This window comes from Lampris incognitus, chromosome 3 (assembly GCF_029633865.1).
Source record: "Lampris incognitus isolate fLamInc1 chromosome 3, fLamInc1.hap2, whole genome shotgun sequence".
Taxonomy (NCBI): domain Eukaryota; kingdom Metazoa; phylum Chordata; class Actinopteri; order Lampriformes; family Lampridae; genus Lampris; species Lampris incognitus.
Genome location: NC_079213.1, coordinates 25,863,428 through 25,881,419, shown reverse-complemented (window position 1 = coordinate 25,881,419; position 17,992 = coordinate 25,863,428). Strand labels below are relative to the sequence as shown.

The following is a 17,992-nucleotide window of genomic DNA, read 5'->3' as shown; positions in this document are numbered from 1 at the left end:
TGTCCATGGAAATCCTGTCTGCCCCTGTCTGTGCAACCCTCTGTCACCATATGGTGTATCTCTGTGCTGTCGCCACCTCTCACTATTTGTACGATTTGTCATACAATCTCCATCCTCTGTCTCTGTGACTAACATATGAATCACACAGACTACCCACAAGGCTGTTTTTCTGTGGCTAGGTGTGAAACGCCATCTGCTGGATATATTGGCTATTGCATCATTCAGCTGCAGTGTGTAACCTTTGTTTGGAAAACAGTAATTTGCATTTTACATTTTAGGCATTAAAGAGTGTTCTTGTTCAGAGTAACTTAACTGTTAGTTGGCAGGAAGTGCCTTGCTCAAGGACACTTTGGCAGGCTATGCAGTTGTAAGTGGACATTTGAGCTGTTGCTGGAATCAAACCTGAAACTGTTTTGCTCCACATCAATAACTGCAAGAGAAACAACAGTAGCAGTAACGTGTGTGGGGCATATGTGTGTGTTCCTCAGGTGTCGTCGGCACCCCCCTCCACCCAGCAGGTGCGCACCCAGCAGGCGTCTGCGGCTGCCGACCAGAGCGCCAGCATGGCTAAACTGTTCAGCGCCTATGATGTGTGTGAGACCTCCCACCACCTCCAGATCACGCACCTTGACCTGCACATCTGTGATGACATCCACGCCAAGGATAAAGGTAGGTTAAGCACACTTCTATACTACTAGTGTATTATATCTATATTTATGATGTATAAAAAAAATGGTTAGAAGCATGCATGCATGTACACTCAAAATTAAGACATGCGCATGCACTTACGTGCATATAAGTTGCAGTAAACATGCATGCACATACCTTGACACACAGTGCATACATTTTTGTGTTTGTGTTGAGAATCGAATTTCATGTAGAATTTTATGTAACAGGAATTTTGGCAGTTGTTTTTTTTTCTGGGATCTTTTGGATCACTTCCTAGTTCTCTTACTGTGCTTGTTGAGGGCACAGATACATAACTTGTGATGTGTGCTTTTGAAATCACAAGTTGAATTTGCTCTCTTTCCGTTTCTCTCTCCTTAGTGACCAATAAGAGGATAACTGGAGGAGCTATGCAGCTATCGTTTAGCCTCATCACACTGGACTACTACCCCTTCCACAGAGCAGGTACACAGTTGGGATCCTCTCACCATAACCTCACTGTATCCATGTAAGATCAGGTGATCATGAAGATTGACTAGCAACCTGTGGCTGCAGTGCAGGTCGCCATGTGCAGTGTTCCACGGAAGTGTTTTCTCAGAATTTGCCCCATAATTATTCTAAATATCCTCTGTCATCCTGTGTGATCCGCAGTCCTCCTTGTCTTCAGCTACTCGTCACATCCCTGCCTCTTGACCACCTCTCCTTGTATCTCCCTCTGCTCTTCCATTTCTTCCATCTTTTCCCCTACTCTGATTGGCAAATTTGCCCTTTTTATTGCCCCCCCCCCCACTCTTTAATCCGTCAAACTTTTTGTCCCTTTTGTTGGCTGCTCCCTTCTCTCCATCCCCTTTCTGTCCTACCCCTCAGGAGATAGCTGTGTCCACTGGATGCACTACAGCGAAGCCACCAAGGCCAGGGAGGGATGGGCCCGGAGCCTGCTGGATGAGTTCAAGTCCAACGTAGAGATGCTGAAGAGTGCTGTCAGGGACCAGCAGGGCACCACCGCCACACACAGCTCCCCACAACATGGTACACATAGCTGCTGCACGGAGACACACACACACACACACTCAGTTCGCCTTGCCTTTGCATTTCACACACAGTCAAATGTTTGCATATTGCTATGTAATAAGTACACATCTCATTTACTGGATGTGTTAATCTCACTCACACACACACGCACACGCACACGCACACGTCACCACTGTTTACCTAGTCCCTCTCTGGGTTCTCTGTTCTCAGTGTCCCTTAGGGACGATGGTTATGGGCCCCTAGGAAAGCAGGAGAGAGGAGGAGAAGTAGGGCTTAGGGAGGCGGATGGCGGACTCCTAGAGTGGGGCTCACAAACACAGCCTCCGGCCCAGTGCTGCTGGTGCCTAGAGCCAGGTACCACGGTGTGTGTGCGCACATTCTGGTGCGGTGATGCACACCTTTGGCGAGGCACATCGGTTCATCATGAGGGACTTGAGTTGTTGCTCTTCTTTCTCTCTCCCTGTCTCTCCCACTTTATTCTTCTGTTACATTCCTCTGTCTCTCGTTCTCGTTCTTTCCCTCTCCCTCCCTCCAGGTAAGATAACTACATCTTCCAGTTCCTTCAGCCCTCCCCCTCAGAGCCCCAAGACGCAGCTGATGTCGAGCTCTGTTGTTCTCAGGATGGCTGACTTCAGCATCTACCAGGTCTGTGTACACACACACACACACACACACACACACACACACACACTGTAATTTATTGCTGCAAAGAGATCTGTCTTTGGTGTTAATTGCCGCATGCGTGTGGGCGTGTTGTAGGTGTCCACAGCCGACCAGCGGCGTTCCAGCCCTAAGGCCATGATCTCCTGCAATAAGAAATCCCTGTACCTTCCCCCAGAGATGCCTGCCATCCACGTCGAGTTCACAGAGTACTACTTTCCAGATGGAAAAGACTACCCAAGTAAGATTGCTCGAGCGTGGCATTTTAAACTTTCAGGCTCCTTTTAAACTTCTCATAGAATTGATTGCCATTTTAGTTTTGTGACTGGAAGCAAGAAGAAATCCCAATATGTATATATCTACTGATTTCAGTAATGGAGGAGAGAAGTATAGTGTTAACATCCTATTTGGAATCTCATTGGTCTGTAGGAAAACATGAAAATCAGCTTACTGATATGTGTATTGGTAAAGCCCCCACTGCCCCTCGCTCAAATAAAACCAACGTTCTATGTGCTCCTCTGCCTGACTAATGACGATGCACCACCAAATAAGGATAAAAAATGTGGGCTAACTTTGGGTTTCATATGAGTTGCACCGATGTCCTACTGATTCCCTACTGACAAATGAGCTCTCCTCGGTCTCAGAGGATGAGATGCCCTACTGACAACATATTTCCTCCTCTTTTCTACCTTCCTCTCTCCTCTCCCCTCCACTCTTCTCATCTTTTCCATCCAGTCCCGTGTCCCAACTTGTACGTCCAGCTGAATGCCCTGCAGCTGGTGCTGGACCCTCGCAGCCTCGTGTGGATCAACCTGTTTGGCCTGGACCTCAGGCAGAGTCTGGAGCAGTTCATGGAGCTTTACAAACTCAACGACTCGCAGAAGCCCGACGAGCACGTTGACATCCGGGTGGATGGCCTCATGTTAAAGGTGGGGAGGAGTGTGGGGATGCATGCCTTAACTCGTCTAAGCTAAACGTTAGATTACACTTCTATCAACTGGATCTTATTAACGTCCACCCTGCTCCTCGTTTCTCCTTTTTTCTTCATGGCCATTGTGTCTGCTACTCTCAGCTGGTGATTCCCACTGACAGGGATCCATCCTGCCCCCCTGACCTGCCCCACTCCATCTCTGTGCAGACCTCAGAGATGGTGGCCACCAACACCCGCCACCCAGCAAACTGCACCCGCTCCCACCTCGAGGCCCTGCTGCAAGCCTTCCAGGAGGAGTCCTTCTTCTCCTCCTCTTTCTCCTCATTCCCTCGCTCCATCTCCTCTTTTTCCCTACTACACCCTGTCTTTCAGCGTCATGCTCATGAACAAGACACCAGGCTGCACGACATATACAGGGGCCTGGTGGTGCCCACCATGGGGACTGATGCCCTCAAAATGCCTGCAGCCATTGACTTGTGGGCACTGCACTTTGCCCAGTTCTGGGTGGACTACGAGGGCACGCGGGGTGGTAAGGGGCGCCCCCAGCCCTTTGTGGACTCCTTCCCCCTCACCATCTGGGCGTGTCAGCCTGCGCGACACACCCAGCATCAGGAGAGGTTGAGAGGAGGGGTTGGAGCAGAGCAGGGAACGCCCCGCTCAACGGAGCTGTCCAGGAGCGCCTCTGTAGAGACTGTGGCACGCCTGCAGAGGAAACGGTTACTGAAGGAGTACTACAGCACTGATGGAGAGCCAGCAGAGTCTCACACCAACAGCACAACGCTCCCACCCAGCAATGGACTCCACAAACCCCTCTCACTGGACATTTTGTCCTCCTCATCCTTCTCATCGTCTGCAAGTAGAGACAGTGATATGCATATGTTGGTGCATGTGCAGAAGCATTTGAGTGCTCAGGTGAGTGAGGGTCTCTTCGCTTAAAATCAGTAGTGCAGTGGTTCTCGAACTTTTTGGACCAAGAACAATCTCTGATCAAACCAAAGTATCCATGTACCACCTACAAGCCACCAGCTTAGTAAGCCACTGAAAAATCTCAGTGACTAACGGAAGCACATGCACACACCCACACATACACCTCCAACAGACCACTATCTCTCATCATGAGAAAGGTAAGAAGGAAACATCTGATTCTATTTCTTGCCTGACAAATACATTCACACCTCCAACACTATACTATAATATGAGTCTATGATTAAGTAGTATAATCAAAGTGTAATCCTACCATGATTATTCTGGTTAAGTAATAATGGACTACTTGGAATGTTGAAATATTAAATTTTTTTTTTTGATTTGGCTTTGCCATTTTCTCAGCCTACAATAAATCTCCAGAGTCATCTGGCCTACCACTAAAGGGCGTACCACAGCTTGAGAACCACGGCATTAGTGTAAACTTGATAAAAGCATCAACTAGTACAAATTCTGTTTGTGTGTATGTATATACCCGCAAAACATATTGTCGGTTATATTAGTAGCACATGATTTGCATGTTTTTTATAGATATTATATTCATTCAACAATTTTGATTCATTGTAGATCATTTATTCCACTATTGGCAATTCAACACAGCTTCAGTACCACATAATAACCATTCCGATGTGTGTGTGTCCATCCAGGTAAGCCATAGGCAGTACATGTTTCTGATGCGTCTACAGCGCAGCATCAAAGCGCTGCAGCAAACGCTGCAACAGGACATAGAGGAGATGGGCTCCAAGAAAGACCGTAAAGACTCCTCCTCACAGCACTCGGCTGACCACAAGCCTTTCAGCGTCTGCCTTAGCCTCCTGCTGAAAAGTGCAGAGGTATCTCTGCTCCTGAAGCCCATCCCTCAGCCCGAAGGCTCGGGTTCCCCATTGGGGTCAGAACTCTCCCCGTCAGAGAGCAGAGGAACTCTGGAGCCAGGCAGCGACTCGGCAGAGGGGGGAGAAAGGCGGGTCGACAGGGCCGGATGTGGGACAGCTAAAGGGGTTTGCAATGTAGACCAGCTGCTGTGCGGGGGAGGGACAGAAGGTGGGGCCACACAGGGTCCCGCCCCCCTCATCCCCACATCCACGTCCACCTCCCGTCCCAACCCAAACCGCAAAGCCTCATTAGAGGAGAGGACTTCAGCTAAGAACCTTGGGAGGTGGGGTTCTGAGGAAGGGGGCGAGGTGATGGTGGATGGTCGGACTGGGGGTGATGAGCCAGATGCTGGAGCAGACACCAGAACCCAGACAGGTGACCCCCTCCCTGATCCCCTCTCCACCAAAGACTGGAATGACAAAGACAAGGCCACAGCAGCCAAAATGCCTCAGTCAATATCCAGGTATTCTCATTCCCACCAAGCAGAGGTTTTGGTAACACACATAATGTTTGACATTCTTGCAGTGCCTTCACACACTAAGATACTCATTACATCATCTTTGCCCCAATAGACTTTAGGTGTTCAGGTTTTTAACTTGGCAGCACAGAGTTTCTACACAGCATTAGAAAGCCAAGAAAATTCTTTCACGATTTTTAGGACGTTCCAAAAAATAAAACTAAAAAAAATTGTGAAAATGTTTAAAAAAAAAATTGGGTGACTTCACGTCACACTTTTAATTAGTTTTCTCTGATCAACACCTTTATTCCATACCAAAAGCTGTGACGCAAGCGATTAAACTGCACTGCCTAAAATTATTATAGTCGGAAATGGTTCATGATTTTAAGATAGGTTGAAAGTGTTGGATCATTCTAAATGGATGCAGTACTTTCAAAAATTGTTTGTGTAGGGCGTTCGGGTAGCATGGCGGTCTATTCTGTTGCCTGTCAACACGGGGATCGCCGGTTCGAATCCCCGTGTTACCTCCGGCTTGGTTGGGCGTCCCTATAGACACAACTGGCCTTGTCTGCAGGTGGGAAGCCGGATGTGGGTATGCGTCCTGGTTGCTGCACTAGCACCTCCTCTGGTCGGTCACGGCGCCTGTTCAGGGGGGAGAGGGGGAACTGGGGGGAATAGCGTGATCCTCCCACGCGATATGTCCTCCTGGCGAAACTCCTCACTGTCAGGTGAAAAGAAGCAGCCGGCAACTCCACATGTATTGGAGGAGGCATGTGGTAGTCTGCGGCCCTCCCCCGGATTGGCAGAGGGGGTGGAGCAGCGACCACGATGGCTCGGAAGAGTGGGGTAATTGAATGGGTACAATTGGGGGGGATTTTGTTTGTGTATCTGCGTGTCTACATCGTGGTGCAATCCATCATCCAACAATCAAGACTGTAACTTAACAGCTTCACTGAGGACTAAGCGCAGTTACTGCCTCTGTATTTCTAACCTTTTTAAAGATGAAATGCAATCCCTCTAAACCAGTGTGTCCCATCTGTCCAGATTTATTGTTTTACACACCACAATTTTCAAGAATTTTACAAGGCTTCCCTTTGGGGGAGTAACACAATAGACCTAGTATATGTCTGCAGTGTGCCCCCCAAACACAAGCAGGGTCTGTCAGAAACCCCATATGAGGTGTGTTGTTTGAAAAATTCCTAGTCTGTGTTTGTTTGCATATGTTCTCAAGCTTCATGTTTTTTCCTCCTCCTCCTCCTCCTTCACACCAAGCTCATTGGGGTGACATGAAGTGGCCGATTTCTATCTGTGGGAATTTCTTGTTTTTTTTCCCCTTTTCCTCCTTTGTTCTTCAAAATGTATCTGACTCTTCCTCATCCTCCTTGCTTTCGGGCTCTTCGAACCTTGCCTTGACCCGTGCGAGGTGTGTGCGTGTGCGTGTGTGTGCGTGTGTATGTGTGCGTGTGTTCTCTCTTTATCAAGGAAAGGAAGTTTGTCTGTGGTTTCTGACCTTCTCAGCTCCTCAAACTCCAGCAGATCCACCTCCCTTTATTCCATGTCCAACATGTAAGACTCACTCTGGATCTGTGGATAGCTGCACTCTCTCTGTGTGTTTGTGTATTTGTGTGCGTGTGCAAGTTGGTCCTTGTGATCATGGGAGGTGCAAGTGGGAATGTACGTCTACGTGCTGCATCGCAGGCCTATTGTGTCCTTGCTGTAGGCATGCAACCGCATGGTTTGCATGACATGGAAGTCTGTGTTACATTTGTGTATGCATCACATGGATGAGTTTCCCCGTGTTTTGTGTCTACCTGTTGGCCGGCAGTGATGGTGGAGATAACCAAGATAGCTTCCTGTCATGTGTGTGTGTTCGTACATGCGTGCGCGTACGTGTGTGTATGGTTTTCCCCTGCTTTGTGTTCTTGTGCTTTCGAGAACCAGTTGGAGTTTTGTGGATTGTGATTTTTTTTTAAAATTTTGTTGTTTTTTTTTTTTGTTCTAGATCTTTTCTTGTGCTTGCGATAGCAAACGCCTTACTTGACCTCAGGAAAACAAGGACAACAAAGGAATGAAGCGATAAATTATTCATCATTTGCCAAGTCTTCTCTTTCTAATGGCATGATGTACAATCATAAATTTAGACAAATTTCTCTGTAGTGATATTTCTCTTCTCTCTATCAGTAATCTGTCAGTCAGCCAGTTGATCAAATGACAAGTGGGTCCATCAGTACCAGTCATTTTTAGATATCAGCATGCTTGAAATGTCAATGAATGTAGCCAAAGGATGTTTTAAATTCTACAGTAAGACAAATGTTAGAGTCAATGAAGTAGCTGATTGAATACATAAAGTACAAATATAGCTGATATGATGCATTCTCGTACTTTTGTCTTTACTTACACTTATTCGCAGTCTTTCCATCTGACCCCCGTCTCCTGTTTGTTTTCTAGCGGTCGTTTGATGCGGGACCGGTCCCAGTCCAGTTTCTCTGTGTCCTATAAGAACATGAAAAAGAGTCCGTCCCTGCAGTCTTTGGACAACATCTCCATAGACAGCTACCTGATGGAGGACGGAGACACGTGCAGCCTGCTTGAGAGGGGTGAGATACACACACAACTCGTGCATACGCATCATCATCGGCGGTCACTCGGGGTCGAGTACGACTGTCCTCCTTCTGGGTCTTTATGGTTCTTCAGGTGGGCGTAGTGGCCAATCCTGGAGCTGCACATTTTGGGGCAATGTGGGGTAAGGGTGTGAAGAAATGGTTGAGGATGTGGTTTGTTCCTTTCTGGCAACTTGCTCCTTTCTGAGTCTGCGCTGGTTTTCAGCAGCATGATGAAGGTCATGGTTGTAGCGCACAGCGCCCTCACAGACAGCCAGTCTTCAGGCCTCCTTGTTTTTTTTTGTCAGAAATTGTCAATTTTATTTGTATAGCCCATATCACAAATTACAAATTTGCGTCAGTGGACTTTACAGCAATACAACATCCTGTCTTTAGACCCTCGCATCAGATAAGGAATAACTTCCTAAAAAACCTTTAACGGGAAAAAAAATAGGAAGAAACCTCAGGGAGAGCAATAGAGGAAGGATCTCCCCCCCGAGATGGACAGACGTGCAATGGATGAAGTTGGTACAGAATGAAATACAATTTACAGAATATAACATTGAAAGAGGATAAGAGAATCATAATGAAATTATAAGATATATGAAGAATATGATGAGGAGGATGCCAAGCAGTGTTCAGATGCCACCGGAACAGCCTAGGAGCTGAGCCGTGCGACCACCATCACCATGGAGACCTGGGAGGAGGACCGACTACACGTGCACACGGGAGACTCACATCACACCATTCACATACACAAGAGAAGAGACACCTTTACAAAGGTGTCCCAGTATGCTCTGTAGTTCCTCTTCTATGAGGGACACTAAAGTGTTGTCATCGGCGTACTGCAGCTCAATGATGGATGTGGCGGTGGTTTTTCTTTTAGCCCTGAATCTGTTAATGTTCAGAAGATGTCCGTCAGTTCTGTACATGATTTCGACTCCCTGAGGCAGATTGGGACCCGTGAGGTGGATGATGGTGGCAATGAAGACAGAGAACATGGACAATGACGTAGCCTTGTTAAACTCTTGTGTGGAAGTTAAAGGACTCTGTCTCGTCTCCATAAATGAGTACTCCAGCTTACTGCGGTAGAATTTCCTCTGATATTGGGAGGAATCTGTTAGCCAAGACCCCACCCAGAATTTTCCTTATGGTGGAAAGTAGGGAAATGCCCTTGTAGTTTCCACACTCAGCTTTGTCCCTTTTCTTAAAGATAGAGACAATGAGTGAGTCCCTAAATTGGCCAGGGATTTCCTCTTTTTCCCGTATTTTAAGTAGGGCATGGATATGTCTGAGGAGTGTAGGTCCACCTGCCCTTCTGTAGGTCCACCTGTACTTCTGCCGGGATTCCATCAGGACTAGCAGCCTTGTTGATTTTCATCTTCCTGATGGCATCCTGGACTTCTGTTAGACTAGGTGGTGCTGCCATGCCCTCTTCTTTGGGGTGTTGAAGGAGTTGTTGGAGAGCATCCATCTCAGGGCTAGAATCCCAGTTTAAAAGGTCCTGGTAGTGCTCTATCCACCTCTTTGATTGACTCCTTGTGTGTTAGCAGTGTGCCCATCTTTGGAGCGATGGGGGGGGGGGGGTTAGATTCCATTGCCTGCCAACATGGGGATTGCCGGTTCGAATCCCCATGTTACTTCCATGAGGGTTTGTATGTTCCAGGCTCCAAAATATACGAGTTTGTTTCTGACCACATAGTGCAGGCACCATGCGGTCCTTGGTAGGGAGTGGCCAGAGTCCAATGGCATGGAGAACCAAAATTATTGGGGACCATCCTCTGTTGCAGCCTTCATCCGCCTTCACTGCAGTTGTGACCTGGAGACATCGTCCAGCGGTTCCACCTTTGAGGTCATTGTTGGATCACACTTCATCTGGAACCTTCCCCTTGACCTATTCGCCTTGGGTGACCCTACCAGGAGCCAAGCTGCGGACGGCATAGCTCTCTTGGGATCATTAGTGCACACAAGCTTCATACCAGCCGTAATAACGCAATGAAAGGCTAATTTAAGGTGAATCAAAGAGAGAGAGAGATGAGATACTTTGATCCCTGTAGGGAAATTACGCTCTGCATTTAACCCATCATAGCTGTGTAGCTAGGAGCAGTGGGAAGCTGCCGTGCAGCGCCCAGGGACCAACTCCAGTTCATCTTGCCATGCCATGGTCAGGGGCACAGACAGTAGTATAAACCCTAACATGCATGTCTTTTTTGATGGTGGGGGAAACTGGAGCACTCGAGGAGGAAACCCACCACAGACACGGGGAGAACATGAAAACTCCACACAGAGGACAACCTGGGATGACCCCCAAGGTTGGGCAACCCCAGGACCTTCTTGCTGTGAGGCAGCAGCACTAACCACTGGGCCACCATTCCACCCTAGGTGTTGATCTTCTACAACTGTTCTACAACTCTCAAATGTTGTTGTGGCTTACAGTGTTTGAGGAAGTAAAAACATTTCACTGTTGATTGGTATCAGCAGAATACGAGGACATAAAAGTTCCTAGTGTGAAATTTTGACCTTGACCATAAATGAGTGTTTACACCTTTGCTGTGAATTTTCACACAGCTCCCTCGGTGCTGTTCAGTTTTACAACGAACTACTCCACCTACTCCTACTTTCTGACAGCTCGTGAAAACATCTGAAAGAACAATTTCCTTTGTTAGCAAGTTAGTTCACATCCACACATTTCCACACCTCATATATTTCCACCTGGGAGGTGCCCAGTGCAACACTCTTCTACGTTATACTACTGTGCAGATCCACCTATACAATTGAAGGTTAAGCCTTGCTCAAGGGTACTTCTACAGTATATACACTATTTAAGCCCCCCACCTCTGCCCTAATTTTTTCCCAGGGATATGAACTGACAATACCTTGGTCACAAATCACCATCTCTAATGTCCACTGTACTTTTTTTAATTTCTTAACATTTTTACCAGAAGGTGGCAGCATTGTGCTTTTACCCTTGTGACGTAGTGCAATGTCACAGTAAAGCTTGCATTTGTCTGCTCCCGTGCATCAATGGAGATTGCGAGAAATGAAACAGTAGTCTCAAATATGTTTCTTGACAGTGTCGTTTATTATTATTTTTTGTTTATTATTATTATTTTTCTACATATGCATTGCATAGATGACGTGTCCATCTCCGGCTTCAAAGACGTGGCAAGTGAGCAGAGCGCCACTGAGAGTGCCAATGAGGCTTTGACCAGCTTGGAGCAGGAAGGAGGTGTGTCCCCCGACACTGTCAGTGCCACCTCCCAGAGTATTGACGAACCCACCAAAGACATGGTAAGACCCTACAACCAGCAAAAGTACGTCTGTCGCCATCGTACAATGCTCGATTGCAACTATTCCCCAATCCTCTGAATGCTACACATGGCCATTGCATCTCTAGTTAATGGTCACGGTAATTTGCATGTGAAACCAATCGTTCGTTCGGTTGTTATGCAACTGTGCTGCTTATAAGGGTGGGGATACCTGCAGTCAGTTGAGACTGAAGAAGTCACTTAGGGGAGTGGTGAAGCGTTTTTCCCAATGAACGTTGTGTCCAGATGAACTGATTCAACTTTATGTGATTTCCTTACCTGGATTGTTGAGCATGCATCAAGACATCTAAGTATGGAAAACTATTTTGATCATTTCCGGGTCATGAAGAAAATGTGAGCTGTATTGAAAATCTGGAAAAGTATTGGGGGCGGGGGGGTGTTCTTCTCTCACGCACACACAAATAACTATTGGTAAATACACCGTCATTTCACAGGGTGTGATTTTTGCATGTTGTGATGATTATTTGACTGCAGAACAGTAAGGCCCAGTGTAATGGGATGTTGCATTGCTACTACAAATATACTTAATGATAACCTGAACAGTGAACAAATTAATTTCCAGAGATATGGTTTGAAATGAAGAGCCCTGCCCAGTATTTCCCATATGTACACCTTCCAGAGAGAAGTCATGTTACACACATGCACACCACCCTCCAGAGCTCTGTGCCATTGCTGTGATTAGAGGTTTAGTGTTCTGTTGTGTGTGTGTGTGTGTGTGTGTGTGTGTGTGTGTGTGTGTGTGTGTGTGTGTGTGTGTGTGTGTGTCCGTGTCCCCAGGTGTCGGTGCTGGTGCTAAAGGTGCAGTCGGTGTGCGTGGGCATGGAGGTGGTGGGTGAGAGCACAGCAGTGGCCCTGGAGGTGGGCGAGGTCCGACCCAACCAGTTGGGCAACGTCAGCCTCAGACAGTACCTCAGCAACCGCAGCCTGGGTAAGAGGCTGGATGGGGGTGTGTGTGGGGGGTGGGGCTTATGGATGTCCACATTCACATCTAGATTAGATGTGTGGGTTAAAAGGTGCTTTGAGAGCTGAAATGAAATGTAACTGGACATTTTAGTACCGTTGTTACTCTGTTTCCTGTTTTGACTCAGACATCAGTTGAGTTATGTAGACAATTGTTCCACTGCTTGTTTTAATTCTAAAAGATTTAGGAAGTAGCTAAAACGAATGAATGATAATGAGTCAATAACTAATGGTTCATTTTTTCTAATAGTCCAAATGCTTGGGGGCTAGAGGACAAGCTAGGCCTTTGTAGAGAAAATATAATTCAGTGACATTTGTTTAAGTTGGGAGGCATGAAAATATGACTTTAAGTGAGTGTTACAGTTCATCGTGCCACAAAAGTTCAGACCCCCTTGACTTGTGCCTGCTTATACAGCATCATCCATCTTCCACTGACCATTAGTTACAACATGGGGACACAAGTTCTTCACCCTGCACTAGCAACTACAATGCTCTCTCTCACGCTCACTCTGTCTTTGTCTCTCTCTCTCGCTCTCTCTCTGTCTGTCTGTCTCTCACTCTCACTCTCTCTCGCTCACTCTATTTGTTTCTCTTTCGCTCTCTCTCGCTCTCACTCTGTCTGTCTGTCTCTGGCTCTCTCTCACTGTCACTATGTCTGTCTCTCTCTCGCTCTCACTCTGTCTGTCTCTTTCGCTCACTCTCACTCTGACTGTCTCACTCTGTTTCTCTCTCTCTCGCTCACACTCTCTGTCTGTCGCTCTCTCTCGCTCTCACTCTGTCTGTCTCTCACACACGCTCTCTAGCTCACTCGTTCTCTCTCTCTCTCGCTCGCTCCCCCTATGTTTCTTCCACACAACAACAAGAATGATGCACCAGTAGGTATTGACTCTGAATCATGGCCCACCACCCCTTTCTTACACACACACACACACACACAAATGCAGTATCTGAGTCCACTCCAGTCCCTCCTATGGTTTACCTTGCCGTAATTCCCCACAGGTATGGTGTGTTCAGTACCAATACCTACTGCTCAAAGCAGCCAAGGTAAAACTTGTGTGTTTGGTGATTCGCTGCTATTCAGCAAGCATGTTTTCCCTATTGTGTCTCTATGACTGTGTTGTGTGGTTTTTCAGCTTTGTGTTTTTGCAGGAGCCGTTGTTCAAACTGAGAGGACATATTGTGGCATGCAGTGTACATGCACATAGATATATTATGTTGCATCTGGTTGCATGAAGAGGACTGAGCTGTGTGTGTGTGTGTGTGTGTGTGTGTGTGTGTGTGTTGGTGTATTTGAGCATGAGTGTATATGCGGGAGATCCTTTCAATACAAGTGAAGCACACTGATCATTGTTTTGAACAGCCGAGTGTCTGTGTGCGACACTGGGAAGTGGTGGATGTGCGCATGTCCTCTGCATGTCGATCCTCCAGCAGCGGCACTTCAGAGGGAAATGTTGACAGTAATGGAGCGAGCAGTCCCATTATCTGCAACATTAGGCCTAGAAATTCAAATCTGCGCGTGTGTGCACGTGTGTTCCTGGATGCATTTGCATGTCAGTCAGCCAGATTCATGAACTGCCATCATGAGTGTCATCTCCGGTCTGCACCGTTCTCATCTCGGCCTCATTCACACGCCGCTTTTAATTTACCTCACTCCCTGTCGCTCTCTTTCCTACGTCACGTTCAAGAGAAGTCTGTGTACTCCCATCTTCCTTTTCTCCCTTCTCTTTTCTCCTTCATTCCCATCTCCCTGTTGGCCTTTTTTGTCTCCTCGTCACCACCCCCCCTTACCTCCCATACCTTCCTCTCCTCTGTTCCATTCCCATCATCTCCCCTCCTCCCCCCTGGGTGGGTTCTCCCTCTTTCCACTGCAGCATACTTTGCAGTTTCAGTCCAGTGGTTCAGGCAATGAGAGAAACGCCAGCTTACCCTTACTGCCGCCTCTCCCTCTGCCTGACACTAGAGTAAACACCCCCCACCCACCCACCCTCTCCATCTCTATTTTTCTGCCTTACCTCCTCTTTGCTCACACTCGTTCACCCTTCCCTCAAGCTCTCTCTCTGTCTTCCCCCTAATCCTGTAATTCTCTCTCTCTCTCTCTCTCTCTCTCTCTCTCTCTCTCTCGCTCTCTCTCTCGCTCTCTCTCTCGCTCTCTCTCTTTTTCTCCAGGCCATCCCGTCATTCCCTGCTGTCTTATCACAGACTCTCAGTCCTTGGCTACTGCATCGGCCATCCCTGTCCTCCATCTCTGTGCCGCTGCCTTTTCTCTCCATTTCCCTCCACCTAGCTGCCCAGGACTGAGAGAGAATTGTGTGTGTGTTTGTTTGTTTGTGTGATTTGCACTTTGCATATAGATCTTATGTGTGCATATGTGTATCGATGTGTGCGTCCTGTGTGTATATATTTGTGCGTGAGTCGGTGTGCCGGTTTAGCGGGCTTGGAAATTGCTCTATGGGATTAACCCTTTTGTCCCCCCTCTGCCTCCAAAATCTCCTGTGTGCAGATTCTCACTCCCATACACACTCGTGCACACACTGACAGTTAGAAACACACACATAGGAACCCACACAAAGGCATTTTCTTTTGAGAAAGCTGTCGGGGCAAGCGAGGAACAGTTTGCAGTGCTGAAATGAAAAGCGCTCTTAAGAGGCCGGCTTTACGCCTTGCTGAGCGCCTCCTTTATAAGTATGACTTGTGGAGACTCTGCCTATTAAATAACCCGTGCCTGTGATAGTGTGTTTGCCAGTGGAATTAGCCCCTCTATGTAAAGTGTTAAAGATTGTGCGATAAGGAGGATCTTAATTATCCTCCCCTCTCCCCTCACTGTGGGCCTTACCTTCACTTGTTGCCCTCGTCCCCTTCTTTACCCCTCCCGCTCTGTCTCTGCGCTCCCCTTTCTGTGTATCCTCCTCATCACTCCTCGCTTCTTCCTTTCCTTCTCCTCCTCTTTTCAACACACACCTCACCATGGGTCTCTTTGTACCCCTGCACCTGTTCCCCACCTTTCTTTTTCCCTTTCTTCTGCGTGTTTGTCCATCCTACCCTCTCTCGTCTCTCCCGTCACGTCTTCTTCTTCCATCTTTTCCCCTCCCAGGTGGCGGGGAGAGCCAGTCAGGGGCACGGGGGGCCCAACAGCGGGCAGAGGTGCGGGCTCGCCTTGAGAGCGGGCCCTGCGCCGCCACCCACTCCCCACTGGCCGAGCGAAACGGCTTCCTGCAGCTGCGTCTCCACGGCTACCGCGCCAGCTTCCTGATGTCCACGCTGCGGAACCTGGCCCACTTCCTAGAGGACGACTCGGCCCCCCAGGTCCTGCCCATGGAGATTAGTGTCAGGGATGCTCACATTGACATCAAGGTGAGGAGGGAGGCATGTGCGCACACACACACACACACACACACACACACACACACACACTCTCTCTCTCTACTGTATCTCATCATTTCGGTTGGCTTTATGACTCTTCTGGGATCCTGATAATTTTGGAAAAGCAGAATCCAATTTGTGATGTGTCGGCTGCAAACAAAATACTTGTACACAGTTTTGTCTTTTTTTTTTTGTCATCCACATTTTGCAGCCCTTTTGTTGTGACAGGACATCCTGTGACCTAGCTAGAAGCCTGCAAGATCTATTTTCATTGAATTCCTCAGAATAAACCGCAGTTTTCCTTAGTTGGAGGCCGTCATTTTGAAATGCCCATTTTATTTTCTTAGGGAATATTACATGCTATATTTATTACACTGTTCTCTGGGTGTCCGGGTAGCATGGCGGTCTGTTTCATTGCCTACCAGTACGGGGATCGCTTGTTCGAATCCCCGTGTTACCTCTGACTTGGTCAGGCGTCCCTACAGACACAATTGGCCGTGTCTGCGGGTGGGAAGCCAGGTGTGGGTATGTTTCCTGGTTGCTGCACTAGCACCTCCTCTGGTTGGTCGAGGCACCTGTTTGGGGGGGGGCTGGGGGGGAATAGCGTGATCTTCCCACATGCTATGTCCCCCTGGTGAAACTCCTCACTGTCAGGTGAAAAGAAGCGGCTGGCGACTCCACCGGTATCGGAGGAGGCATGTGGTAGTCTGCAGCCCTCCCTGGATCGGCAGAAGGGGTGGAGCAGCGACCGGGACGGCTCAGAAGAGTGTGGTAACTGACTGGATACGATTGGGGAGAAAAGGGGGAAAAATCCCCCCCCCCCAAAAAAAGAAGTAAATTTCTCTGTTTTTTTTCATCATTGCAGTAGGAGCACAACATTCCTCTCCTGGCAGCCAGGCTTGTTTTTGTCTCATGTGTTCACGAACAGGCTGGCGTTCCAATGCTTCCCTCGGTTTTTCTCAGTTCACTGTTTTTAGATGGTCTGCCACGGCCCACGGTCAAGTCCGGGCCAAATACTTCAACTTTTGCAAGCGTATGAACCCCTGCCAATCACTACAGTGTGTTTGCTTTTCCTGGATTCTGAATTGGTTCACTTTTGGTGCAACAATGCAGTTGTCAGGGTGGTTGACTGGCGAGTTTATTGTCCGTTTTGGAAGATCACGTACCATACAGCAGTCATCAGATGGATAATAGACGCCCACGATACCACCAGTATCAACAGTAACAGCAACAATGACAGCAGTGGTTGTTTTCTTAACAAGACATGGTGTTGGTAAGAGGAAGGGTCTCTTCTTTTGGTACGGCCAATGAATTAGAAAAATTTTATATTTATTTATGTTTTCGACTGGTCAGGAAACAAAAGGATCTTGGTGTATTTCTTTTTTTTTAAGATTTTTTTTTCCTCCCTATTGTATCTGGCCAATTACCCCACTCTTCCGAGACGTCCCGGTCGCTACTCCACCCTCTCTGCCAATCCAGGGAGGGCTGCAGACTACCGCATGCCTCCTCCGATACATGTGGAGTCGCCAGCCGCTTCTTTTCACCTGACAGTGAGGAGTTTCACCAGGTGGACGTAGCGCGTGGGAGGATCGCGCTATTCCCCCCAGTTCCCCCTCTCCCCGATCAGGTGCCCCGCCCGACCAGAGGAGGCGCTAGTGCAGCGACCAGGACACATACCCACATCCGGCTCCCCACCCAGACACGGCCGATTGTGTCTGTAGGGACGCCCGACTAAGCCAGAGGTAACACGGGGATTTGAACCGGTAATCCCCATGTTGGTAGGCAACGGAATAAACCGCTACGCTACCCGGACGCCCGGATCTTGGGGTATTTCTGCCCTGCATTCAGAGTTTAGAGCTGCATGGAGGGTTCATTCTGAGCTGTAGCATGGTAGTTGAATGTTGTAGCCAGTTGGGTGGTAATACTGCTGCACAGAGCAGTAGGTTCTCTAACTGTCGGGTAGTAATACTGCTGCACAGAGCAGTAGGTTCTCTAACTGTCGGGTAGTAATACTGCTGCACAGAGCAGTAGGTTCTCTAACTGTCGGGTAGTAATACTGCTGCACAGACTAGTAGGTTCTCTAACAGAGTAAAGTAGTTTGAAATACGTCCTAACTGGAATTTGAGTTTGAACCGAAAGAAAG

At 47.9% G+C, this 17,992-nt stretch overlaps 1 protein-coding gene across 1 annotated transcript in view; it reads left to right on the top strand.

Moving 5' to 3' along the window:
* The window catches only part of bltp3b (bridge-like lipid transfer protein family member 3B), a 45,847-nt gene that overhangs the window by 25,672 nt on the left and 2,183 nt on the right, over positions 1-17,992 (top strand). Inside the window, exons 8-19 of the mRNA XM_056276517.1 lie at positions 489-669; positions 1,048-1,131; positions 1,534-1,695; positions 2,234-2,343; positions 2,458-2,599; positions 3,094-3,287; positions 3,431-4,201; positions 4,918-5,606; positions 8,049-8,197; positions 11,334-11,491; positions 12,307-12,457; positions 15,581-15,840. Of these exons, the coding sequence (XP_056132492.1) occupies positions 489-669; positions 1,048-1,131; positions 1,534-1,695; positions 2,234-2,343; positions 2,458-2,599; positions 3,094-3,287; positions 3,431-4,201; positions 4,918-5,606; positions 8,049-8,197; positions 11,334-11,491; positions 12,307-12,457; positions 15,581-15,840 (3,051 nt within the window). The remainder of the gene's footprint in view (positions 1-488; positions 670-1,047; positions 1,132-1,533; positions 1,696-2,233; positions 2,344-2,457; positions 2,600-3,093; positions 3,288-3,430; positions 4,202-4,917; positions 5,607-8,048; positions 8,198-11,333; positions 11,492-12,306; positions 12,458-15,580; positions 15,841-17,992) is intronic.